The sequence below is a fragment of the Syzygium oleosum genome, unplaced genomic scaffold, assembly GCF_021117445.2.
Source record: "Syzygium oleosum isolate NSW1041296 unplaced genomic scaffold, Sole_v2.1 Sole_v2.09, whole genome shotgun sequence".
Lineage (NCBI taxonomy): Eukaryota > Viridiplantae > Streptophyta > Magnoliopsida > Myrtales > Myrtaceae > Syzygium > Syzygium oleosum.
Window position 1 is genome coordinate 5,217,271 of NW_026607493.1, and position 19,685 is coordinate 5,236,955.

General features: G+C 41.9%; 3 protein-coding genes across 10 annotated transcripts; 1 reads left to right on the forward strand and 2 right to left on the reverse strand.

The window, feature by feature from the left end:
• Positions 1-3,468: 3,468 nt before the first annotated feature.
• LOC115673662 (putative pentatricopeptide repeat-containing protein At1g12700, mitochondrial) lies at positions 3,469-8,682 on the reverse strand. 8 transcript variants are annotated; one of them, XM_056314865.1, is made up of 6 exons: positions 6,672-8,682; positions 5,786-5,847; positions 5,434-5,542; positions 4,375-5,236; positions 4,107-4,238; positions 3,469-3,997 (listed from the first exon to the last, which is right to left on the reverse strand). In XM_056314865.1, exon 1 carries the CDS (start codon positions 8,647-8,649, stop codon positions 6,778-6,780), a length of 1,872 nt encoding a protein of 623 aa, XP_056170840.1. In that variant the 5' UTR covers positions 8,650-8,682; the 3' UTR covers positions 3,469-3,997; positions 4,107-4,238; positions 4,375-5,236; positions 5,434-5,542; positions 5,786-5,847; positions 6,672-6,777. The 8 variants fall into 8 exon arrangements, with proteins under 8 accessions (XP_056170840.1, XP_056170839.1, XP_056170844.1 ...); XM_056314864.1 differs by having other exon boundaries at positions 4,375-5,542; XM_056314869.1 differs by lacking the exons at positions 5,434-5,542; positions 5,786-5,847 and having other exon boundaries at positions 4,375-4,461.
• Positions 8,683-11,130: 2,448 nt separating this feature from the next.
• Positions 11,131-15,704, forward strand: LOC115673598 (calmodulin calcium-dependent NAD kinase). Its single transcript, XM_056314410.1, has 9 exons — positions 11,131-11,216; positions 11,310-11,486; positions 11,717-11,940; positions 12,087-12,148; positions 12,746-12,964; positions 13,590-13,716; positions 14,273-14,595; positions 14,704-14,848; positions 15,212-15,704. The coding sequence occupies exons 1-9, from the start codon at positions 11,207-11,209 to the stop codon at positions 15,446-15,448; spliced, it is 1,524 nt and encodes a 507-aa protein (XP_056170385.1). The 5' UTR covers positions 11,131-11,206; the 3' UTR covers positions 15,449-15,704.
• Positions 15,705-18,108: 2,404 nt separating this feature from the next.
• LOC115673488 (histone H1-like) lies at positions 18,109-19,463 on the reverse strand. The gene is made up of 2 exons (XM_030595674.2): positions 19,140-19,463; positions 18,109-18,991 (listed from the first exon to the last, which is right to left on the reverse strand). The coding sequence occupies exons 1-2, from the start codon at positions 19,320-19,322 to the stop codon at positions 18,278-18,280; spliced, it is 897 nt and encodes a 298-aa protein (XP_030451534.2). The 5' UTR covers positions 19,323-19,463; the 3' UTR covers positions 18,109-18,277.
• Between the last annotated feature and the right edge of the window lie 222 nt (positions 19,464-19,685).

Sequence of the window (19,685 nt, forward strand, 5' to 3'; positions counted from 1 at the left end):
TGGAGTCAGATGAGATGTTCGTACGAGAAGCATATGGGGACCTGGAGACATAGGGAGGATAACAATTGCAGAAGCCGTATATAATGCTATATGGAGACACTTTGCAGGTTCGAGTTTTCTAGCACTGAGTTAGAGAAACTTGGAACAAATGCAATGATCTAGTTCCTTCACAAGAAAAAACTACTATCTGAGATTCTATTGCATAAAAATTTGATGGTGTATAGTGTCGATGGGGGGATTACTCTGATGTAAGAAAGACTTTGTTGCAAAAAAGTCCTCCTGTTCTAGATGACGTGGATCGGTTGGATCAATTAAATGCGCCAGCGGGAGAATGCAATTGGTTTGGCAAAGGAAGTAGAATCATTGTTACAATAAGAGATAAACATTTGCTAACTTCTAACGGCATAAAACGTGTGTACGAAGTTAAAAGCTCTAGGAGACAGCCAAGCACAAGAGCTTTTTGGTCAACATGCCTTTCCAAATGGTAAAAAGGTTGAAATAAGCAGGGATCTTGTAGAAGTGCGGTTCATTATGCTAACGGCCTTCCATTAGCACTCGAGGTGTTAGGCTCGTTCTTATGTGAGAGAGGGAGGGCCACATGGAAAAGTACACTGGATAAAACTTGCCAGAAGTACAGAACAAGCTATCAATCGAGTTCTCAAGACAAGCTTTGATGGATTGGAGGAAAATGAGAAGGAGATTTTCCTCTACATTGATTATTTCTTTGAAAGGAAGAGTATAAATTAATCAAGGAAGTTCTTGACGGCTGTGATTTTGACACAGTCATAGGAATAGATATTATCATGGAAAGGTCATTGACAAAACATGAGGCCGGGACCTTGCAAATGCATGACTTGCTTCGGTTGATGGGTAAAGATTTTATTGTACAGGAATGTCCCAAAAGTTCTGCTCGATGCAGTAGAGTATGGATTTATGACGATGCTGTCAACATTTTGTCCGAAGACATGGTAAAAGCAGTTGGTTTCAAATTTACTTATGTTCTTTTTTCTCTATGACATGGCTAGGCTGTGTAAATCATTGCAAATATATTAGAAGATGGAAAGAAGGCAATATCTTTTCAACATCGTGCATGCCACATGTTAACAACCAAAGGAGAAATGTGCTATAAAAAATTCTTGGTTCATTCGATTCGAATCATGGGTGAGGGGTTGACTTTGGTCAATTTGGCTAGAGATATTTACAATTTAGCTTTAGACTCATAGAGCAGGGGCGGAACTGTGAAAAAGTCGGGATATGTGCTAAGATGCAGGCAACTAGAGGGTGACTTTAAGGTTGCTTGAGGACAATCAACAAGAGAGTTCGATTTTTAGCATCTGCATTTGTTTTTGGGACAATGTTCAACGTTTTTATCATTCTTTACAACTATTTAAGCATTGTCGTCACAATTTCCATGTTCAACTTAACCTAAATATGGTCTGAATACTCGTTATTTACGTGACATGTACCAGTCCCTAAATCAACATCGGCGACCTCTTACTACTGAACAAAACACGAACTTTCATCCTATGCTACTAGACAATAACGAATTGAGATTCAAACCACCCCCGACAAAGCGCACAATCAATATCATGCGGTATTTGTCACCTCCATTAGGATCAGATTGTTAGCAGCGTCGTTTTAGTCGCGGTATTATTTGTCTTGCAATGAATTTGGTATTTCATTCAAGGACAAAGCACAATGAGCTGAAGTATCATCGTATTTGTTAGCCCATAGATGTCAGGACATTATCAATAATAGGGATGTCAGAACCGAACCGAAAAATCGAATCGAGATACGAACCGAACCAAACCGGAAATTTCGTGCATTTCGATTTCGGTTTCGGTTTCAGTTCGGATTATCAAAATTAACCAATTCTTTTTTTCAATTCGGTTTATTTTGGTTCGGTTCGGATTGAGCCGAACTGAAATAGACACTTCAGTTTTTACCCTTAAAGTCTTTTGCTTTGAGCTCTAGGGCTATCTCGCCCTCGCTGCATCTGCCTCTGCTCGTTAGCAGAGTCTCTGAATTCGACATCGCGCTGCCCCTGCTGAAGTAAAGGGTAAAGGCAATTACAAGTCTGGGTGATCAATACCTGCCGGAGAAAGCAAAGCAGATCAGGACCACCAGCGGGGAAGCTCAACCTTTCAACAACAACCCCCCACCCCTTGCAACGAGAACGCACCGGATCGCTGGCGAAGAGGTCCAAGGAAGCCGAAAGTGATGAGCGTCTGGTTCAAGTACCAAGCGCAGTGCTCCAAGTTTCCAGCATCGGCGAACACGTACTCCCTGGATCGAGGGCCCCCAACAAGAACAAAAGGAGGTGAAAAAAAAACATACCTATCAACACTCGCAACGCGCGGAGGCGAAAAGACGCAGCATGGGTGGTGGAGGGGAGGGAGAGAGGTACCCGGTGTAGAAGGCGGAGTGGGGCGACGGCTGCCGAGGGAAACGCACAGAGAGAGAGAGAGAGGAAGGGGGGGGGTTAGAGAGAGAAAGAAGAGGGAAAGTGGAAATGGAGGAGAGGGGGGTGGGCTTACTGATCAGATCGAACTAGGTGTCAGTGGCCGCCATTGCTGGAGGCGAGAGCAGCTTCGACGGAAAGGAGAGAGAGAGAGAGTCTCTTTCAGAATAGATCTGCGAAGGAAGAAGGAAGTTCGAAAAAAAATACTGAGCCATGAATAAAAAGCAAAAAAAAGAAGAAGAAGAAATCGAAAACTGATCCTGACCAAACCGAACCAAATCGATTTTTCGGTTCGGTTCCAATTCGATTCGAGCGAGTTTCGGTTCGGTTCAAGGGGGCGCCCTTAATGGTTCGGTTCAGTTCGGTTTTTCAAGAAAACCGAACCAAACCTAACTGTTTACACCCTTAATCAATAAAACCGATCGAATTAATGAAAAAATTTTAACGAGGTGATTTTTCAGGATATTGGCGAGAATGGCTTTTGCTCAATATATTGGTGAGGAGGACAATGTTGGAGAAAGGTCCTGATAAAGGTAATTGCAATTTTCCCCGATAGATCTTCCAATCCTGTCGACTTCAGGAAAAGTCACTCCATGACGTTGGTTTTTCGATAGCTTAACAAGAACAACCACCATAGGGAGGGAGGTAGGGAGCTACTAATTCTAAACCTGATTTACCTGTAAGTCCTAAGAACACCAGTCAATTGTAACCAGGTTCAACAGTTCGATGCACAAAGGAAGAACATGCACAGGAAAGGCGAACATCTAATATCGGACCCCGTCGATGCCCCCAAGTACTTCCACCTGCAAAAGTCATACTAGCAGCTTGAATTCAGAATCTACGTATATGCGCAAAGATTAGATGGTGCAGCGTTCTACCTTTTTCACCGGAGCGAGATACAAAACTCGAGGTTAGTGACCGCATATCGGTACCAAGCGAACCTCCTTTACCAATTTCCTACAACATAATTAGGCACTTTTGTCAGATGTAAATTGGTAAACTGGATGTTTAGCAGCAGAAACAAGTATAATGCACAATAAAAAGGACAACGCCATTATTAACCGAATCTCAATTTAAACACTTCATGAAAGTCAATTAATAGCATTTTGAAGTGAGCCCGTTTTCTCAAAGTTCCTCCCAGAATGGGATTTGTTTCCCAGAAAAACCCCTGAAGTTAGCGGCATCGTGTCAGATGACCCCTCCACCCCCCCTTCCCAGCTCATTGGCAGCCAGAATATTGGCCAAAAGGCGATCACATGCGAGTCATGTGTCCAGCCCTTAACAGAAGTACTTTTGTCCCAAAATGTCTGAAACCGCACATCCCATCAAACCCTAATCTATAAATTTCACAATTTCAATTCGTTGGTGCAGAGAAAATGCAAATGGTCGTGAACAGAGTTTAGCAATCAGGACCCTCAGAGATGATGCAAGCACCGGCTGTCTTAACGGCTTTGAGGCTCCAACCGGGGAGCACCCGCCTTGTGCCGCACTTCACCAGCACCCAAGCCATCTCGGCTTTGATTTCCAACATCGCACCTGATCATCACCATCAACGGTTATCACAATCAATGAAATTGACTTTTGTTATCAATTTCATCGCTATTAGAGTGAATAAGCACGAAAATCATTGAAAGCTCCAGTTTACCAGTGATGGCAGTGATAGAGCGGAGGTTGCGGCGGCACTCGGTGACCTGCTCAGTGGTGGACTTGGAGCCGTAGCCACCAGGAGGAACTTTGAGAAATTGGGCTCACTTTTGGGGGATTTTTGGAATTTTCCCTAGTAAACACCACAACATTAGACCCACATCCCCCATATGTCCATTCGAAACACACTCGCATCTAATCTGCATCTTCTGCAGCTTTATTTCAAATTCTAGAATACAATGAATCCAATGACCCAAGTCAAACGTTACCTGCGTAGTGGACAATGAGCCAAAGTCCAAGTCAGCTGGATTACCACGACTTATCGTCTGCAGTGCATGAACCATCATCCTCTTCATCTGATCCAAGTTTGTATAATTATTTGTAGGTCCACCAATTGATGAACTCTTTAAACCTTCTATATCTATGAGTTCAAGTTCAAGTTTGCTAAATACTTATATGTAAGAGGCTGAAATTTCTAAAAGACAAGGACTAATATCAAACATAACCCAGGTTTTAAGCTAAGGTAACAATATCTTCTTTTGTTTAGTCAGAATACAGCTCCAATATATCCTTCATTTGTACATATTAAAAAAAAAAAAAACAGAAAGACTTATCTTAGTTCGTATTCCATTGACAGAAACATAAATGTATTTGCACAATTATCTTAGATAAGACAAACAATTGCATTTTTAGCTTGATACTTTTCCAGAGGTAATCCTAGGGCTGATTAATCATTGCTTTTATACCTTTCCAAGGGTGATCCTAGCATAGCTTTCCTTTCCCAAAGTATGGCCAGTTTTTCCATTCGACCTAATTTTTTTGTTTGTCTTGCTAAAACTTCTCCAATTTAAGAGAATTACAAGCAGCAGGATGAAGACAGTTGTAATGCTTACTATTATACTTCGAAACAACACTTGAATGTTTAACGCATTGCCCCGACCCTTGAAGATGACAAGGCTTGTCCATGGGTCTCTACTCACACTATCTGTAACTTGGGTTAAATGATATGACAATGACCTCATGCTATCATAATAGCGTGCCTCCTAATCGTTCTTATAGTTCCTCCATTGTGCCAAGTGATTTCTTAATCCATATCCTCATGCACTAATATCAAAGATATTCAAACTAAGACTGCAAAAGAAAGTGCAAAATGTACTATGCAACAATCCAGAGCTTTACTTGTCACAATAATAAGAATAAAACAACATATTACATTTAATCAGGGTGTTAAACTACCTCAACTTCACATTTTTAGGTACTTGTCCCCACTTCAAGAAACTTAAAGAGTGCTAAAGCCAAATTTCTAGCAATGGTCCAAAAAAAGTGACCTAACTCACCCACTTCATTCCCAATTAGCTGCTTGGTCTTCCCTAGTTTTCAACAATGCGCATACCAGAAAGTAGATTCCAAATGCTTTTTGACCAAAATCCAGTTTTCCTGTTTTTGCAGGAGAATGTATGAGGATTTAAAAACTATGAGAATACTACAAATTTAATAATAAAAAAAAAGTTAAAAGCATTGACAAGCAAATAAGAAAATGGAAAACATCACAGAACCAAATACTTCAATGCTCCATTCTATCTGCCATAAAACATGTCGTCTCTCATTCTTGCTATTGACTCATCTGGTTGAGTTAGAACTTTACTTTGAGCTTGAGGTCTAAGTTGTATAGAGCAGGACCTGTAATCAGTGTGATTTGTCCATTATTTGATAAGAATTCATGGCTTGTCATTTGTGGAATTCTTCCAAAGAAGAAAGTTAGACAGACTAAGGATTGCAAAGCGTTGTGAAATGTGACTTCATAGAGCTCATAAAATTCTTAACAAATTAACAAATTATTAAAGGGAACTCTTAGGATACATTCACAACCTTTATTCACAAGAATAATGCTTGAGATTTTACATAATTGGTTTATAAAAGTAATATAGTAAACTGTTACTGAGTATTTAAGCTAGTATAATATATTCAAATAACGGTAGAGATACTAGGACTAGTTTGCAAAATTGATTCACAAAGTGATTAGCAAGATTTGATTTGGAACTTGAATATAGCCAGCTTGTTAAAGTATCCAGTTTGCCACGTCATTTAGAAAGCAGTCTCAATATGCTTAGCATCTGACTTCATAGAAAAATCCCCCTGCCAGTGGATCCAGATAAGATTGAGTCTTCACAAGCAAGCGTCATATAATCTTGACATGTATTTTTATGTCTAGGGCAAGTCCAAAAAGTTAGCCCATAGAAAACTATCAAAAGAGAAGATGCGCATCTCATGAGTCATTTCAAGTAATTTGTCTACTGTTGCAATCAAATGAGATGAGATCCTGGCGCAAACTAGAAATCCTACCACTGTTGATTCTATCTTTTCTTCCGCAAAAGGAAAAACGAAACACTTATCGAGTGGCCATAGTTATAATTATCTATTATGAATGGCATGCAAGTGATGTGGCATATGCTTCTTCACTTGCATTCATCTGTATAAAAAACCTCTACCAATTGTAACCAGTAAATGACCCACCAAGACCACAATGCAAATTTGCTTCTTGAGAACCACAGAGAATTTCACTTACCAACCACCAACGAGAACAAGGTCAGGATCAATATCTTGACGGCTGCATTGCGGTCCTTATGCAAAAAGCATCCCAATGACTGAAAAGTGTCTTCTTCCAATAGCTTTCAAGCAGAAAATGTAGGAAGTAAATTGAGATACTCCTTATAATTTTCATCCTTTGATAGCATGTCAACCACCACAGATGTCGTAAAGTCATCTGGTAAAATACTTCTCTCTGCCATTTTCTTAAGCAGCTCAATCACCTTAACGATCTCATTATTTTGACAAAAACCACGCATCAGTGTGTTGAATGTGACGACATTTGGAGCACAACCATTGGCTTCCATTTTCATAAATAACTCATTTGCCTTGTCAAATTGACCTTGTTGGCAGAGTCCCTTTATCATGATAGAGTATGTTACAACAGTTGGTCCTAACCCACCCTTTTGTAACCTGTGGAATAAGTCCCATGCAGCTTCAAGATCCCCTGCTTTACACAATCCATCAATGAGGGAATTGAAGGTCTGTACACTTAGCTTTATGTTGGGATCTTGAGAATGAAAAATATCTAATGCCTCTGAGAGGTAATTATTTTTGCGAAGTCCGTCAATAAATATGGTGAATGTGCTTGTATTAGGTTCCACTTCATGACGTTTCATTTCTCTAAACAAATTCCGTGCATCACCAACCCTACCTCTCTGGAAGAAACCCTTCATCAATGTATTAAAGGTGGCAACCGTTGGCTTAACTCCTTCATCAATCATCTCCTTGTATGTACTTATAGCTTCTTCAGTACTTCCCTGATTGAAATACCCATTGATCAGCACATTGTAGCTGACTGCATCAATTAGACAACCTTTACTCACCACTTGAACAAGCAGTTCCCTTGCCTCATCAATCTTGCCAGCAAAACACAGGCCACACATTATCGTGTTACACGTAAACATGTCAGGTTCAACACCACTTTCAATCATCACTTTGAGCACATTTTCTGCTTCTTTCAACTTTCCCTCTTTGCAAAGAACTTCTATCAACGAATTAAACGTAATTGTGTTAGGTGGGATTTTTTGATCTACCATCTCATTAAGCAGAACATTGGCTTCCGTGTACTGTCCAATGCTACACAAACCGTGTATCAGAGAGCTGTAAACAATTACATCTGGCGAAATACCACTATGTTTCATCTCCAAGAAAAGTTTCCGAGCCTCTTCTAACGACCCATCTTTGCAAAGTCCATCGATGATGGTGCTATAACTAACTAGATTAGGCTTGCAGAGGACACTATTCTTGCCATTGCTACTCACCATGTCTTGATGTAACTTGAGCGCCACACTCGTATTACCACTCCTACATAACCCACCAATCAATGTGCCATAAGTAACAATATTCGGCCTGCGACCCGAGCGAAACATCTTCATAAACAAGCCAACCGCCTCGCCAATTTTATGCTCTAAGCACAACCCCTTCACCAACTGAGTGTAACTGACAGTATTCGGGCGATGACCTCTCCGAAAAATGGCCCCCAAAACCGCGAAACCCTCAGCGACCCGCCTCGCGTTGCAGAAGCAATTCAACAAAATGTTGAGCACAGCGTAATCAGCCAACAACCCGACAGATTCCAGCTTTGCGCCAAGCGAAATCACAGCAGAGTAATGGCTCTTCTTAGCTAGTGCACCCAACAACAAGCGAAACGACGAGGTGGGAGGGGAGGGCTGCATGGAGATCATGCGGTCGAAATGGCGGAGCGCTTCGTCCACGGTGAAATCCCCTGATTTACACTTCTTCTGGAGGAAAAGGGCGAGTCGAGTTTGGTCTTCCTGGGTGTCTGAAAGTTTGGATTTTGGTGGCGGAGGCGCGATTTGAACGGCGGGTTCTTGCGGGGGATGGCGAGTTCTGGGACATTGCCGACGTGGGTATGTGAAGAGAGAGGAGAGCTTACCTTCCGAAGCAGCAGAAACAGCGGATGAAGAAGAAGAACGCAGAGCCTTGGCGGCCATGGCTGGTGAGCGACGACCACTTCGCGAAGGCGAAGTGTTTCTCTAGTCAGGAGAAGACTGCTCCAGAGCCTAAACCCAATTGAACTGCAATTCGTGGTTTCCAAGCGGATGCGAAAGTTGCGGAAAAAGTGAATTATAAGTCTTAAAAACTCGTTATGAAAATATAATTGAGTCTTGAAATTTTTTAAATATATATTTAAGTCATAAAAATTATCACAAAAATATAATTCAGGATGCGCATGGCAACGATTCTGTGTCCGAAAACTGATTCTATTCAGAAATGATTCCGTGCCCGAGAACAATTTATAAGCATTTGAAAGCGTTTGATAACTGTTTAAAATTTATATTCTTAGAATAGAAAAAGAACAGAAATGCATTTAGTAACTATACAAAATTTCTTTTTATTAATAATATTATAATAATATTTTAAATATTTTAATATTTTTTTCTTTCTTTTCTCTTTTCTTTCTTGGCCTGTGGCTGGTCGCCGGCGCCAGGGCGGAGAGGGCATCGCGGCCCTTGCCGGTCGCGACGGCAAGGTCGGCCTCACCTTGGTTGGGCGAGGTCGAGCCTTGCCCAGCCAAGGCGAGGCCGACCTCGCCGTTGTGACCCATCTCCCTTGCTTGGGTCGCAACGGCGAGGTCGGCCTCGCCGTCGCGGCCGCGAGCCGCTCTCGCCGGCCCTGGCCTGTGACCGGCGGCAAGCCGGGAAGAAGAAGAAGAACAACAACAAACCAAAAGGAAGAAGAAGAACAACAAACCAAGGCTCCGTTCGTTTGGCGGAAAATATTCTTGGAAAATATTTTGGGTTTTAGGTGTTCGGGGCGGAAAACGTTTTCCGTGGAAAATATTTTCCTTCCCCCTTCACAAAATAGCCTAAGTCTATGGAAAATGACTTCCGCTTCTTCAAAAGCGGAAATCATTTTCCGAGCTTCTTCTTCTTCTTCTTCACTAAGGTCGCACCGCCTCCGGCCAGCCCGCCGCCGCAGCTACGGCCGCCGCCGTGCTGCGCCGGTGCCGCCGCTGCCGCCGGCGCTGCCGCTGTCGTGGCCGCCTCCGCCTGGTCGCCGTCTTGCTGGTCGCCGGGCTGCAAGCCAGGAAGGCAGAAAAGAACAAACCAAGAAGGAAAATATTAACGAAACTTTTCATATTGTGGAACAGGAAAATTATGTTGAAAACATTTTCGAAAATGAAGAAAATATTTTCCAAAATGAGAATATTTTCCGCCAAACGAACGGAGCCCAAAAAGAAGAAGAAAATCAAGAATAATCAGAAATGGAAAAATTGTTCCAAGAATCTACTTTTTTTTACTTCTTGATTCTGTTCCAAAATTAATTCTGAGAACAATTTTTTGCAAATTTGTGTCCGGGAACAAAAAATTTAACAAACAGATTTCTGTTCCTAAACTGATTTTGGGAACAAAAAAACAGAAATTTTCACTGTTTGGCAACTTGTCAAATGGGCCTTTAGTCATAAATTTTTCAAAAAGTGCAATTAAATTATAAAACTTATTAAGTTGATTCAATTAAATCCTTCTGTCGATTGCAATCAAGTATTTATTTGTCCTCCTAGTTAGCATCGTAAATTTTATTATTAAGTTACAAAGAATATAAAGTAATCGTGCTTGGGCATAACTCGTTCATGGAGACTAATTTTAAGCTTAAACAAGGAAAAAAAAAGTGAGAAAAGGAAAAAAATAATAAATACTGACAACTAGCCTTTCTTTGAAAAGATGCAAACTCAATTTAGAATCTACTTTAGGTTTGGGTGGTTGGTTTTTAATTGGTTTTGAATTTTTTTAGTCAGACGTGAGAATTTAAGATTTAAGCTCATTTTGTTTTGCAAAAAATGAATAATTTAAAAAATATTTTCTTAAAAAATGATCACTTATATCGCTTATAAAAACAAATGAATGAAGAATATATTCACCGTCCATAAAAATATTTAGACATAAATTATTGTTGATAAAGAAATATTTATTAATGACTAATTATTTCAAACGATTATTTTTAAGAAAATATTTTAAAAATTATTCATTTTCTCGCGAAATAAACGGAGATGAGCATATTTGCAAAGAAAATTGGCATGTTGTAGAGATAGAAATACAAGGGCAATTGATAGGAATGTGTAAAGACCACTCAACTGAATAACTCGGATATGTGTTTTTCATCTCCAAAGAGTACGATAAGATATCTTGCTTTTGTCCTTCCCAACATCTGATCAATCAAGAATTACGTGATGCTTTGCAAGAGCACTTGGCGAGAACACACTTTCTTGTGTCCAAGCACGACATGGCAATGTCAAACTCATGCGCGTATGATTTTCACCACATCTCTTTCACAACGTGCCACCTTGTCACCTGCATGGCCTCCCCCAAGTTTCCATTTTTAGATGGGTCTCCCCCGAACCCAAAATAGCTCATTACGAATTTACGATGAAAAAACTGCTGCTTATATAAACATACAAATGTCCATTGTCTCTCTCTCTTTCTCTCTCTGCCCTTCATAATACAAGAACCAAGCCAATTCTGAATCGCCTCGTCTCTGGGTACTCAAAACATGCAGCGAGGTTAAGGATCAATCACAAGCTTCATTGCATTTCACAACATCTGCATCCCTCGATTCGACACATTCTCATCGTTCGCGTTCTTCTATGTCGCAGACTACAATGGCAGACCCACCTTCTCGCAGATCATCGTGGCGTCCTCCATAGGGTTGATCATCGCCGCGGCCGTGCGTTACCAGCTACGGAGGCTGAGGGACCGGAAGATAGCCCCGCGCCTGCGGTTGTCGGACTCCGGCCGGGTCGTCAAGCTTGAAAAGTTCTCCCATTATGTAGGTAATTCTATGATCCAAAATTCTCTGGCAGTCCCTTACAGATTGATACGAACTTAAACGCAATAAAAGTTATTTCCGCGAGCAATGCTAATTGAAATCTTCTAGAATCCTGCTTGATTTGAAAGATGCAAAGTCAACATGCGATGGATTGATATCGATTACCTTGTGATCAATCGTCTCCATCTCATATACCTTCTATCGAAACTAAAACGCTCTTCAATATGCCTGCAGCGAGGCAAATGGGATTCAGCGACAGAAGAGAATGCCCACAGTTATGCAAATTAGCTGCTGAATATATCACGAAGTGTGAAGGTTTCGAGGATGACATCTACACTTTCTTCTCGGACGAACCGGATGCAGATTCGCTCTTTGTGAAGCTTGTGGAAGAGTTCGAGAGGTGCATCCTCAGCTACTTTGCATTCCACTGGAGCCACGCTGAGATTATGATCAGTCAGGTATGTCGTTGAAAGGGCAATGCGCCGTGCGCCACAATCACATGTAGTTAAATAGATGAACGATGTTAATTTCCGTTATGAATTTGTATAGCAGTGTATGTATGTTGAAATATGGCATGAGTCTCTTTCGGACTGCACTCTTTCAGGTCTTAAGTTCAGATGCCGAGCCGAAGAGGAAGTTAAAGGACATTGTCATGAAGGCAACTAGGTAGCCCTCTAGTGCTCATATCGACAAATTCGGCATGTAATGACATCACTATTGGTTCTGGTACTTATTTGCTTACTCTAACAATTGAATGGTATGAGAGTTACCTCGAAGAAAATATTACTGCATATGAGCAGGTATCCCAATGGGAGAACAGTTAAAGTTTGTGACCAAGCATCTAGGAGAATTTTGAATACCAAAGAAAGTTCGCTTTTGGAAAACTAGTCATTTTGCGATACAAGAGCTCCAAAGAACTGTTAATCACTTTACTTGAAAAGCATTTGGCAATAAGCAAATTTAGCCTAGAGACTGCTCCAAAAGGCAAAAAAAAAAAACAGATAATGCACTTAACGTTATGTTCCTTTCCGTGATGGAGACGATCATGAACAGTAAGATCGTATTGCATCACCTGAAGCAAATAAGATCAACTCAGGGGTGAGAAAAGAGATGGAGGAAAGGTGAAATAAGATCGTTTGCAAAAGATTTGGCACAGCCAGTGTTCTTATAAGGTTCTGCAAAAGAGAGGAATTTATCAAAAATGGCTTTCTTCCTGTAAAGGTGATTCCATTTAATGTTTCCTTCATATCATATGAAATGCAGACAACAAAGATTCGAGACCTTGACGAAAAACCTAAAAGTGGCTAGAGTTTTCACAACATTAGTGGAGGAAATGAAGGCAATCAGGGCATCAAATGATGACTCAGAGTGCACCGATGTAATGGCTCCGGTGGCTCACTGTGATCGGAGTCCGGTCCTCCTCTTCATGGGTGGTGGGATGGGAGCAGGAAAGAGCACTGTTCTGAAGGATATTCTGCAAGAGTAAAGTCCACTATAAGTTCTTCTAGGACATCTCTGCATTAGATTATGTTCTTCTCTTATCAATTACTTCCAGATAAAAAGTTCGTTTTATTGCCTTTTGATTAGATAAATCAGATTCTGAAGAAAAGCAATTATTTAGTTTCCTGTTATGCGAGGTAATTTCACAAGCAATAAGCTTATGAATATCCTTTCCGGTTTTAAGTACTGATAAGTACTATGTTTCAATATTTTCTCCATCAATGTCTAGGTCTCATTTTTGAAACCATAAAACATAGTAATTTTTGCTTGTTTCTACTTGTTTCTTTTCCCCCCCAAAATACAATACAGAGCAGATTAAAGTGGGATACAAGTATCCTAGATATACTAATGCTGCTAAGTTTTTCCAATAAATTACTTGGAAAATAAAGATTTTAGACTTCCTTGCAGTTATATGACCACAAAAGTATTATCTGACAAATTTATTCATCTCACAAAATGTTGAGATCAGTTGTTCACAAGCACTCATCTTTTTACCCCATCTCAGATCAAGAATGCATCTCTTGACTAGCTTCGGAGAAAACTAAACATGCAAATTTGTATATAGTATGACCACTTACAGTGACCACTCCGGGTGACTTATGCACAGGCCATTCTGGGCAGGAGCGGCAGGGAATGCAGTAATCATTGAGGCAGATGCCTTCAAAGAGTCTGATGTCATTTACAGAGCTCTTAGCTCCAGAGGTCACGTTGACATGCTGCAAACTGCTGAACTAGTGAGACATGAAATACATCTCTCTCTCTCTCTCTCTCTCTCTCTCTCTCTCTCTCTCTCTCTCTCTCTCTCTCTCTCTCTCTCTCTCTCTCTCTCCCTCTCTCTCTCATATGCGTGCATGCATAGACATGTGACATGAGAATTGGGGACTCGACACCCTTCTTGTGAAAAAGCTGAAGAAGGATAGTCACAGAACTAAATACAGACCTACAAAATTTACTTGTCCAATCTCCCTTTGGAATAAATATTAGACACTTAAAAAGAAAGTTGAAAACCTCTCTCACTTCCATGTTCTTAGTTCCTCCAGTGTCTGTCCAGAAGAACCACATTGATAATTTTTAATATTCCATTGACAGGTCTTTTATGTCTATACAAATTTCAGCTGACTTTCGTTAATTTCATATTAGTTTGAATGCTTTTTCCTGCTTTCCTGAAAAGAACTAGTCAGTAGAGGTTCTTGGTTTGTTTGGTAGTTCTTGAGTTGCATTTCGATATTTGAGAGAACAATACTGTTAAGTATCTAATCAAAGATAAGGATTTGATGATTTTTCAAACAGGTGCACCAATCATCTACAGATGCTGCATCATCATTACTCGTCACAGCACTAAATGAAGGACGAGATGTGATCATGGATGGCACGCTTTCCTGGGTGCCATTTGTTGTGCAGACAATAACAATGGCCAGAAATGTCCACCGCCATCGTTATCGCATGGGTGTCGGCTATCGGAAAGGAGAAGATGGGTCAGTGACCGAAAACTACTGGGAACGGATCGAGGAAGAAGAACAGGAACAAATTGGGGGAAAGAAGAGAAAACCATACAGGATAGAGCTAGTTGGAGTTGTTTGTGATGCTTATTTGGCAGTTATCAGAGGAATAAGGTATTGCAGAATACAGTATAGCTTTATGGTTAATCTTAGGTTTCTTCTTTGATGGGAGTAGGTTCACGATATTCACAATACTAAGATATGGATTTCGGGTGTTTCCAGGAGAGCAATCATGTGCAGAAGAGCGGTGAGGGTGAAATCTCAGTTAAGATCGCACAAAAGATTTGCGACTGCATTTTTGACTTACTGTCAACTAGTCGACAATGCTAGGCTATACTGCACTAATGCTCTAGAAGGCCCTCCAAAGGTACTTTTATACATCCTTCTCTATCAATTTCTCTCTGTGTGGCCTCTCTAAAATCAAGCGATAATGGTTATGAAAGTGAAAAATCGTCGTGAGATCATGTAGGCAATTAGACAGTAGCTCAATAGGAATACGATGTAGACTCGAATATTTATTGAAACAAACCAAGCAAAGGCTAACCGAAGGTGTGGATACCTATAGCCTAAGTGACCTGTTCCTATGAAATAGCTTAACCTTCTTGTAGTGTAACAACTTCATCTCAACATTAAGTTTATGGCCAAACAAACAAAAGCTCCACATGTTTTTCTCTTACCTATACAAACTCTTGGATTCATGTGAGCTTGTGTGTTTTCTCTTTTTGTCAAGTTAATAGGATGGAAAGACAGAGACAAGACATTGTTGGTTGATCCAGAGGAAATAAGCTGTTTGGAAACGGTGAGCAGATTGAACGAAGAGGCAGACTCCATAAACGAGCTCTACAGACGACCAAACCCAGCTTGTGAGGCCGGTTCAGTTTGGAAAGACATCGTACTATCACCTTCAAGGATAAACATACAGCAGGAGCTGAAGTATTCAATCCAGAAAGTTGAGAGATCGAAGTGACTGATTCACAACGCAGGAACTGCAGCTTCATACTAGAATTTACAATTCAGCTTCACACATCGATCAGACTTTTGTTATTCTGATCAGAAGCACAGGAACTTTGTGGGGTAGATGGAGCTTGTATGTAAATTTAAGCATCTGAATTTTATTGCAACTATAAATGCATACAAGAAACACTTGGCCATCATAACTAAGAGTGCTAAAGAGAGCCGATACATCCTATTTTGTGGTAATTTGTTTAGAAAAATCTGTTCATGTGGGATTGGTACAATTTTCAACAATCAGTAAAAGTTTGCATGCTCTCAAGATAGCAGGAATACAAAACCTCAATAGCCAAAGCATAAAATTCACATAGATTACATGCTTATGGAGCGACGAACCCAAACAATATCACATCTCTCAACATTTCAGCCACTACTCAGCAAGAGCGAAACACGTTTATTCCATCACTGAGATAATGTTGTGCTCGACCTGCAACAATCATCATCAAAATTCGAAAGGAACTTTGTCATAAAATCTCCATTTCACGAAAGACAGGAATGGAAGCGTTTGTTATCATGGAAGAGGTAAAAACATATCAGACATTCTGCAGAAATTCAAGGAAAGAAAAATACAGTATCCTGAGGGGTGTTTGATTCGCAAAGATTTTTCAATAGTTTTCTGTTTTCTCGAAAATGCATTTGGTTCGTGTACATTAAACTTTTCGACTGGAATGCAAATTTTTTGAAGCCATGTTTGCTTACTGCAAAATGACATAAAATTGTATGGGAATAGATTGATAAATATGAACTGAACATAAAGGGCATTCTCATTTGTTTTTTAACTACGTTCGAAACCGTGAAGCCTTTTTTTTTTTCTTTTAGTGCTCGTAAAATTTGTGAAGCTTGTGAAAGGATCTGAATGGAATGAAAAGAAAAGTTCAAAGTTGGCCAGAGTTTTGCAGCTTCACCAAGCTCTTAGAAGCCTCGGGGTTTCTTCAAGCTTGTCTTTTGCCCAAAATCAAATTGATGGTGGGTGAAGACTGGGAAACTGCACAATCCCAAACTGGTTTGGGAATCAGCTTCTTCAAGCTCTGCCTGAATGTCGGCTGGGTACAGAAACGGGAAAACATCCTTAATGCAAGCCGGTTTTTCACACATAAAGAGAAGCATCCATGTCGAAGCTTCAGATGAGGCATGATGGGAGAGCATAGTGTATCCCACCGTGATTGTCTTTGATTCAATGCTTTGTCTGCTTCGTCAAAGTGATTGAGAACATTTTAGGAGAATGCTTGCCAAACAAGTTTACAGTGAGATTTTGACAAATGAAAGCAGAAACATATATATTTTGTTTACGTACCAAACAGGGCCTAAACAAGAACTCTCAGCCAAGGTTCGCTCGCCAAATTAACTTTAGACGCCACCTGAACGCTTCATTACTAGTTTTCTTGCCGTTATCGTATGTTCTTAGGGACAGGGAAACCTTGTTTCTTCCGGTTCCACCCGAAGCTCTCCCGGCAAAACTCACCCGTTAATCTTCGCCAGACAATGCCCCGACAGTTTGTTCCTTCCATGGATTAAATCAAAACAAGGAAGCCTACCAGGGAATCTCCGTAATATCAAGCTTTTGCCTAGTCGACCTTTTTTGGAAGCATGGCCAACATTCATGATATCCAGAAGTTATCTTTCTCCTAAGAGCGGTCGTGAGAAGAAACTAGAGTTCCAGCATCAAAATTTCTCTTCCCCGGAGTTAGTTAGAAAGAAACTAGATTTGCAATTTGCCCATTTCCATTTAGATATGTTGAGGGCCATCACAATCCAAAATACTAATTGAGCTGAAAGACTACAAAGACTTGACACCAGTTCATCATACAGTAGAGAGCCATTACAATTAGTGCAACATATCGAAACCTATTTTAAAGATCTGAAATCCTCTTTGGCTTCATTTGCGTCGAACCATAATCTCAACATGAGGAGGGAAGACAACATAAAATTAAAGGGGGTTTTTTTAAATTATTTAATAAAAAAAAAAAAAAAAAAAAAATAAAAAAAAAAAAAATTTTTTTAATAAAAAAAAAAAAAAAGGGGAAAATTTAAATTTTATATTTTTTTTAAAAAAAATTAAAAAAAAAACAAAAAAAAAAAAAAAAAAAAAAAAAAAAGAGACCAAGTAGACCTTTCTCTCTGGGTGACTCACTACTCACCGTAGAAATGTAATCCACATACAAGATCGTTCCACCCGAAGATCATAACAAAAAGTTCATAGAGGATGGCCTTCTCGAGCAATCCCAAGATCAATGCAGAAGCCGAAATCATTCAACAGAACGAACTTACATAGGAGGCCAATTGCGAGGACGCCATTCTCGAGCGAGCGATTCGCACACCGACCCATTTGCAGACCCTAATCGAGCTCCAATCGGATTTGGATCTCGCGCGATGATCGCAGTAATTACTCTGAGAGAGAGAGATCATGGTGAAGAAAACGTTAGAATTAGTGCAGAGAGAAAGGAAGGATTCAAGCCATGATTCGACGGAATATCATCCACCTCGTGATCTATTCAACCAACTTGGAAGTACAAATCTAAGAAAACGCTACTCCCCAAGAAAACCCATAAGAAAACTTACAGAGAACCAACGCAAAGAAAACCTGAAAAGAAGAAGAAGAAGAGAAGGGAGAGAAAGAAAACGAAAGAAAAATTTCCGATGCACTATGTATTTCCCAAGAGTCGTCACAATACAATACCAACGAGTTCCTATCGAAATTTACCGGAACTAACCCCTAGACAAAGCATTCCTATCTCACTCTCTGCCTCTCTCTCTCTCTCTCCCTCTCTCTATGGCGTTCCCATCATCACTTCTTCGCCTTCCGCGCCGAAGGCTTCCTCGTGGGCGACTTGACGCTCTTCGGCTTAACGGTCTTCGCCGACGTCTTCTTCGCCGCGGGGGCCTTCTTGGGAGGCGCCGCCTTCTTCCCCGGAGAGGTCCTCGTCGAGGTCCTCGAAGCTTTCGCCGGCTTCTCCTTGGGTTTCGGCGGCTTCGCCGCGGCCTTAGCCTTCGGGGCAGCCGGCTTCGGCTTGGCAGCCGCGGCCTTGGGTTTGGCCTTGGCCGCCGCCGCCGCCTTCGGCTTGGCAGCCGCGGCGGAAGCCTTGGGCTTAGCCGCCGCGGGGGCCTTAGGCTTCGGCTTGGCAGCCGCCTTCGGCTTGGCCGTGGCCTTCGCAGCAGGCTTGGCCGACTTCGTCGTCTCCTTGGGCTTAGCGGCGGCCTTCGCCTTGGGTTTCGGCTTCGCAGCAGCCTTCGGCTTCGACGGCTTCTTAGCCGCGGCGGCCGGCTTGGGAGCCGCCGCCGGCGCCGCCGACGGAGCCGACGACGATTTCCCGGGAGGGAGCTTGAACGAGCCCTTGACCTTCGTGATCTTGCCGGAGCTGACGAGCTTCTTCAAATGGAAGAGCAGCAGCTTCCTGAAGTTGGGCGGGAGCTGCTTGTGCTTCTCCTCGTTGAACTTGGAGATGGCGTACTGGCTCGAGCCGGACTTCTCCTTCAACGTCACGATCGCGTCCTTGATCATCTGCACACAAGACGACACCCGGAAAAAAAAACCGCAAAACGGAAAATGAAAACGACGTCAGAGATCATCCCGCAAAGCTCGAGAAACCACACGCGGCGGAAAGCTCCCGATGGAATTTGGCGGAACGGGGGAAACCGGCGAGCGTTACCTCTTCGTAGGGGGGGTGGGAGGGAGGACTGCGGGGCTTCTTCGGGGCGGGAGGCTTCTTGGCCTTGGGCTCCTTGGCCTTCTTCGACTTCCCGGCCTTGGGGGCCGGGTTCTCGCCGGCGGCCTCCGGGCTGGCCGGCTCGGGGGCTGGCTCCACCGCCGGCAACGGCTCCTCGGTCGCCATCAGCGAGCCTAGAGATTTTATCCGAATTTTGGAAGGATTTAGGGTTCCGCCGGCCGAAACGGAGGACGGCGACGACGACGAGGAGCTCCGAGATTTGCAGAGGAGGAGAAGAAGAAGAGAGAGGAATCGGATCTGCGATCGGAGGAGGAGGAGGAGGAGGAGGAGGAGGGAGGAGTGTGTGTGTGTACGCTCGCGTCTCTGCGGGTAATTTCGTTGAGAGACGAAGACGGGAAATGGGAGAATTTAAATAGTCCCGGACGCGAGAGAATAAATCCAAACGGCGCGCCCTGATTGGACGACAGGACCCTCACACGGATCGGGGCCATCCTGGAGTTTGAATGTAGGCCCTCCGATGGGATCATC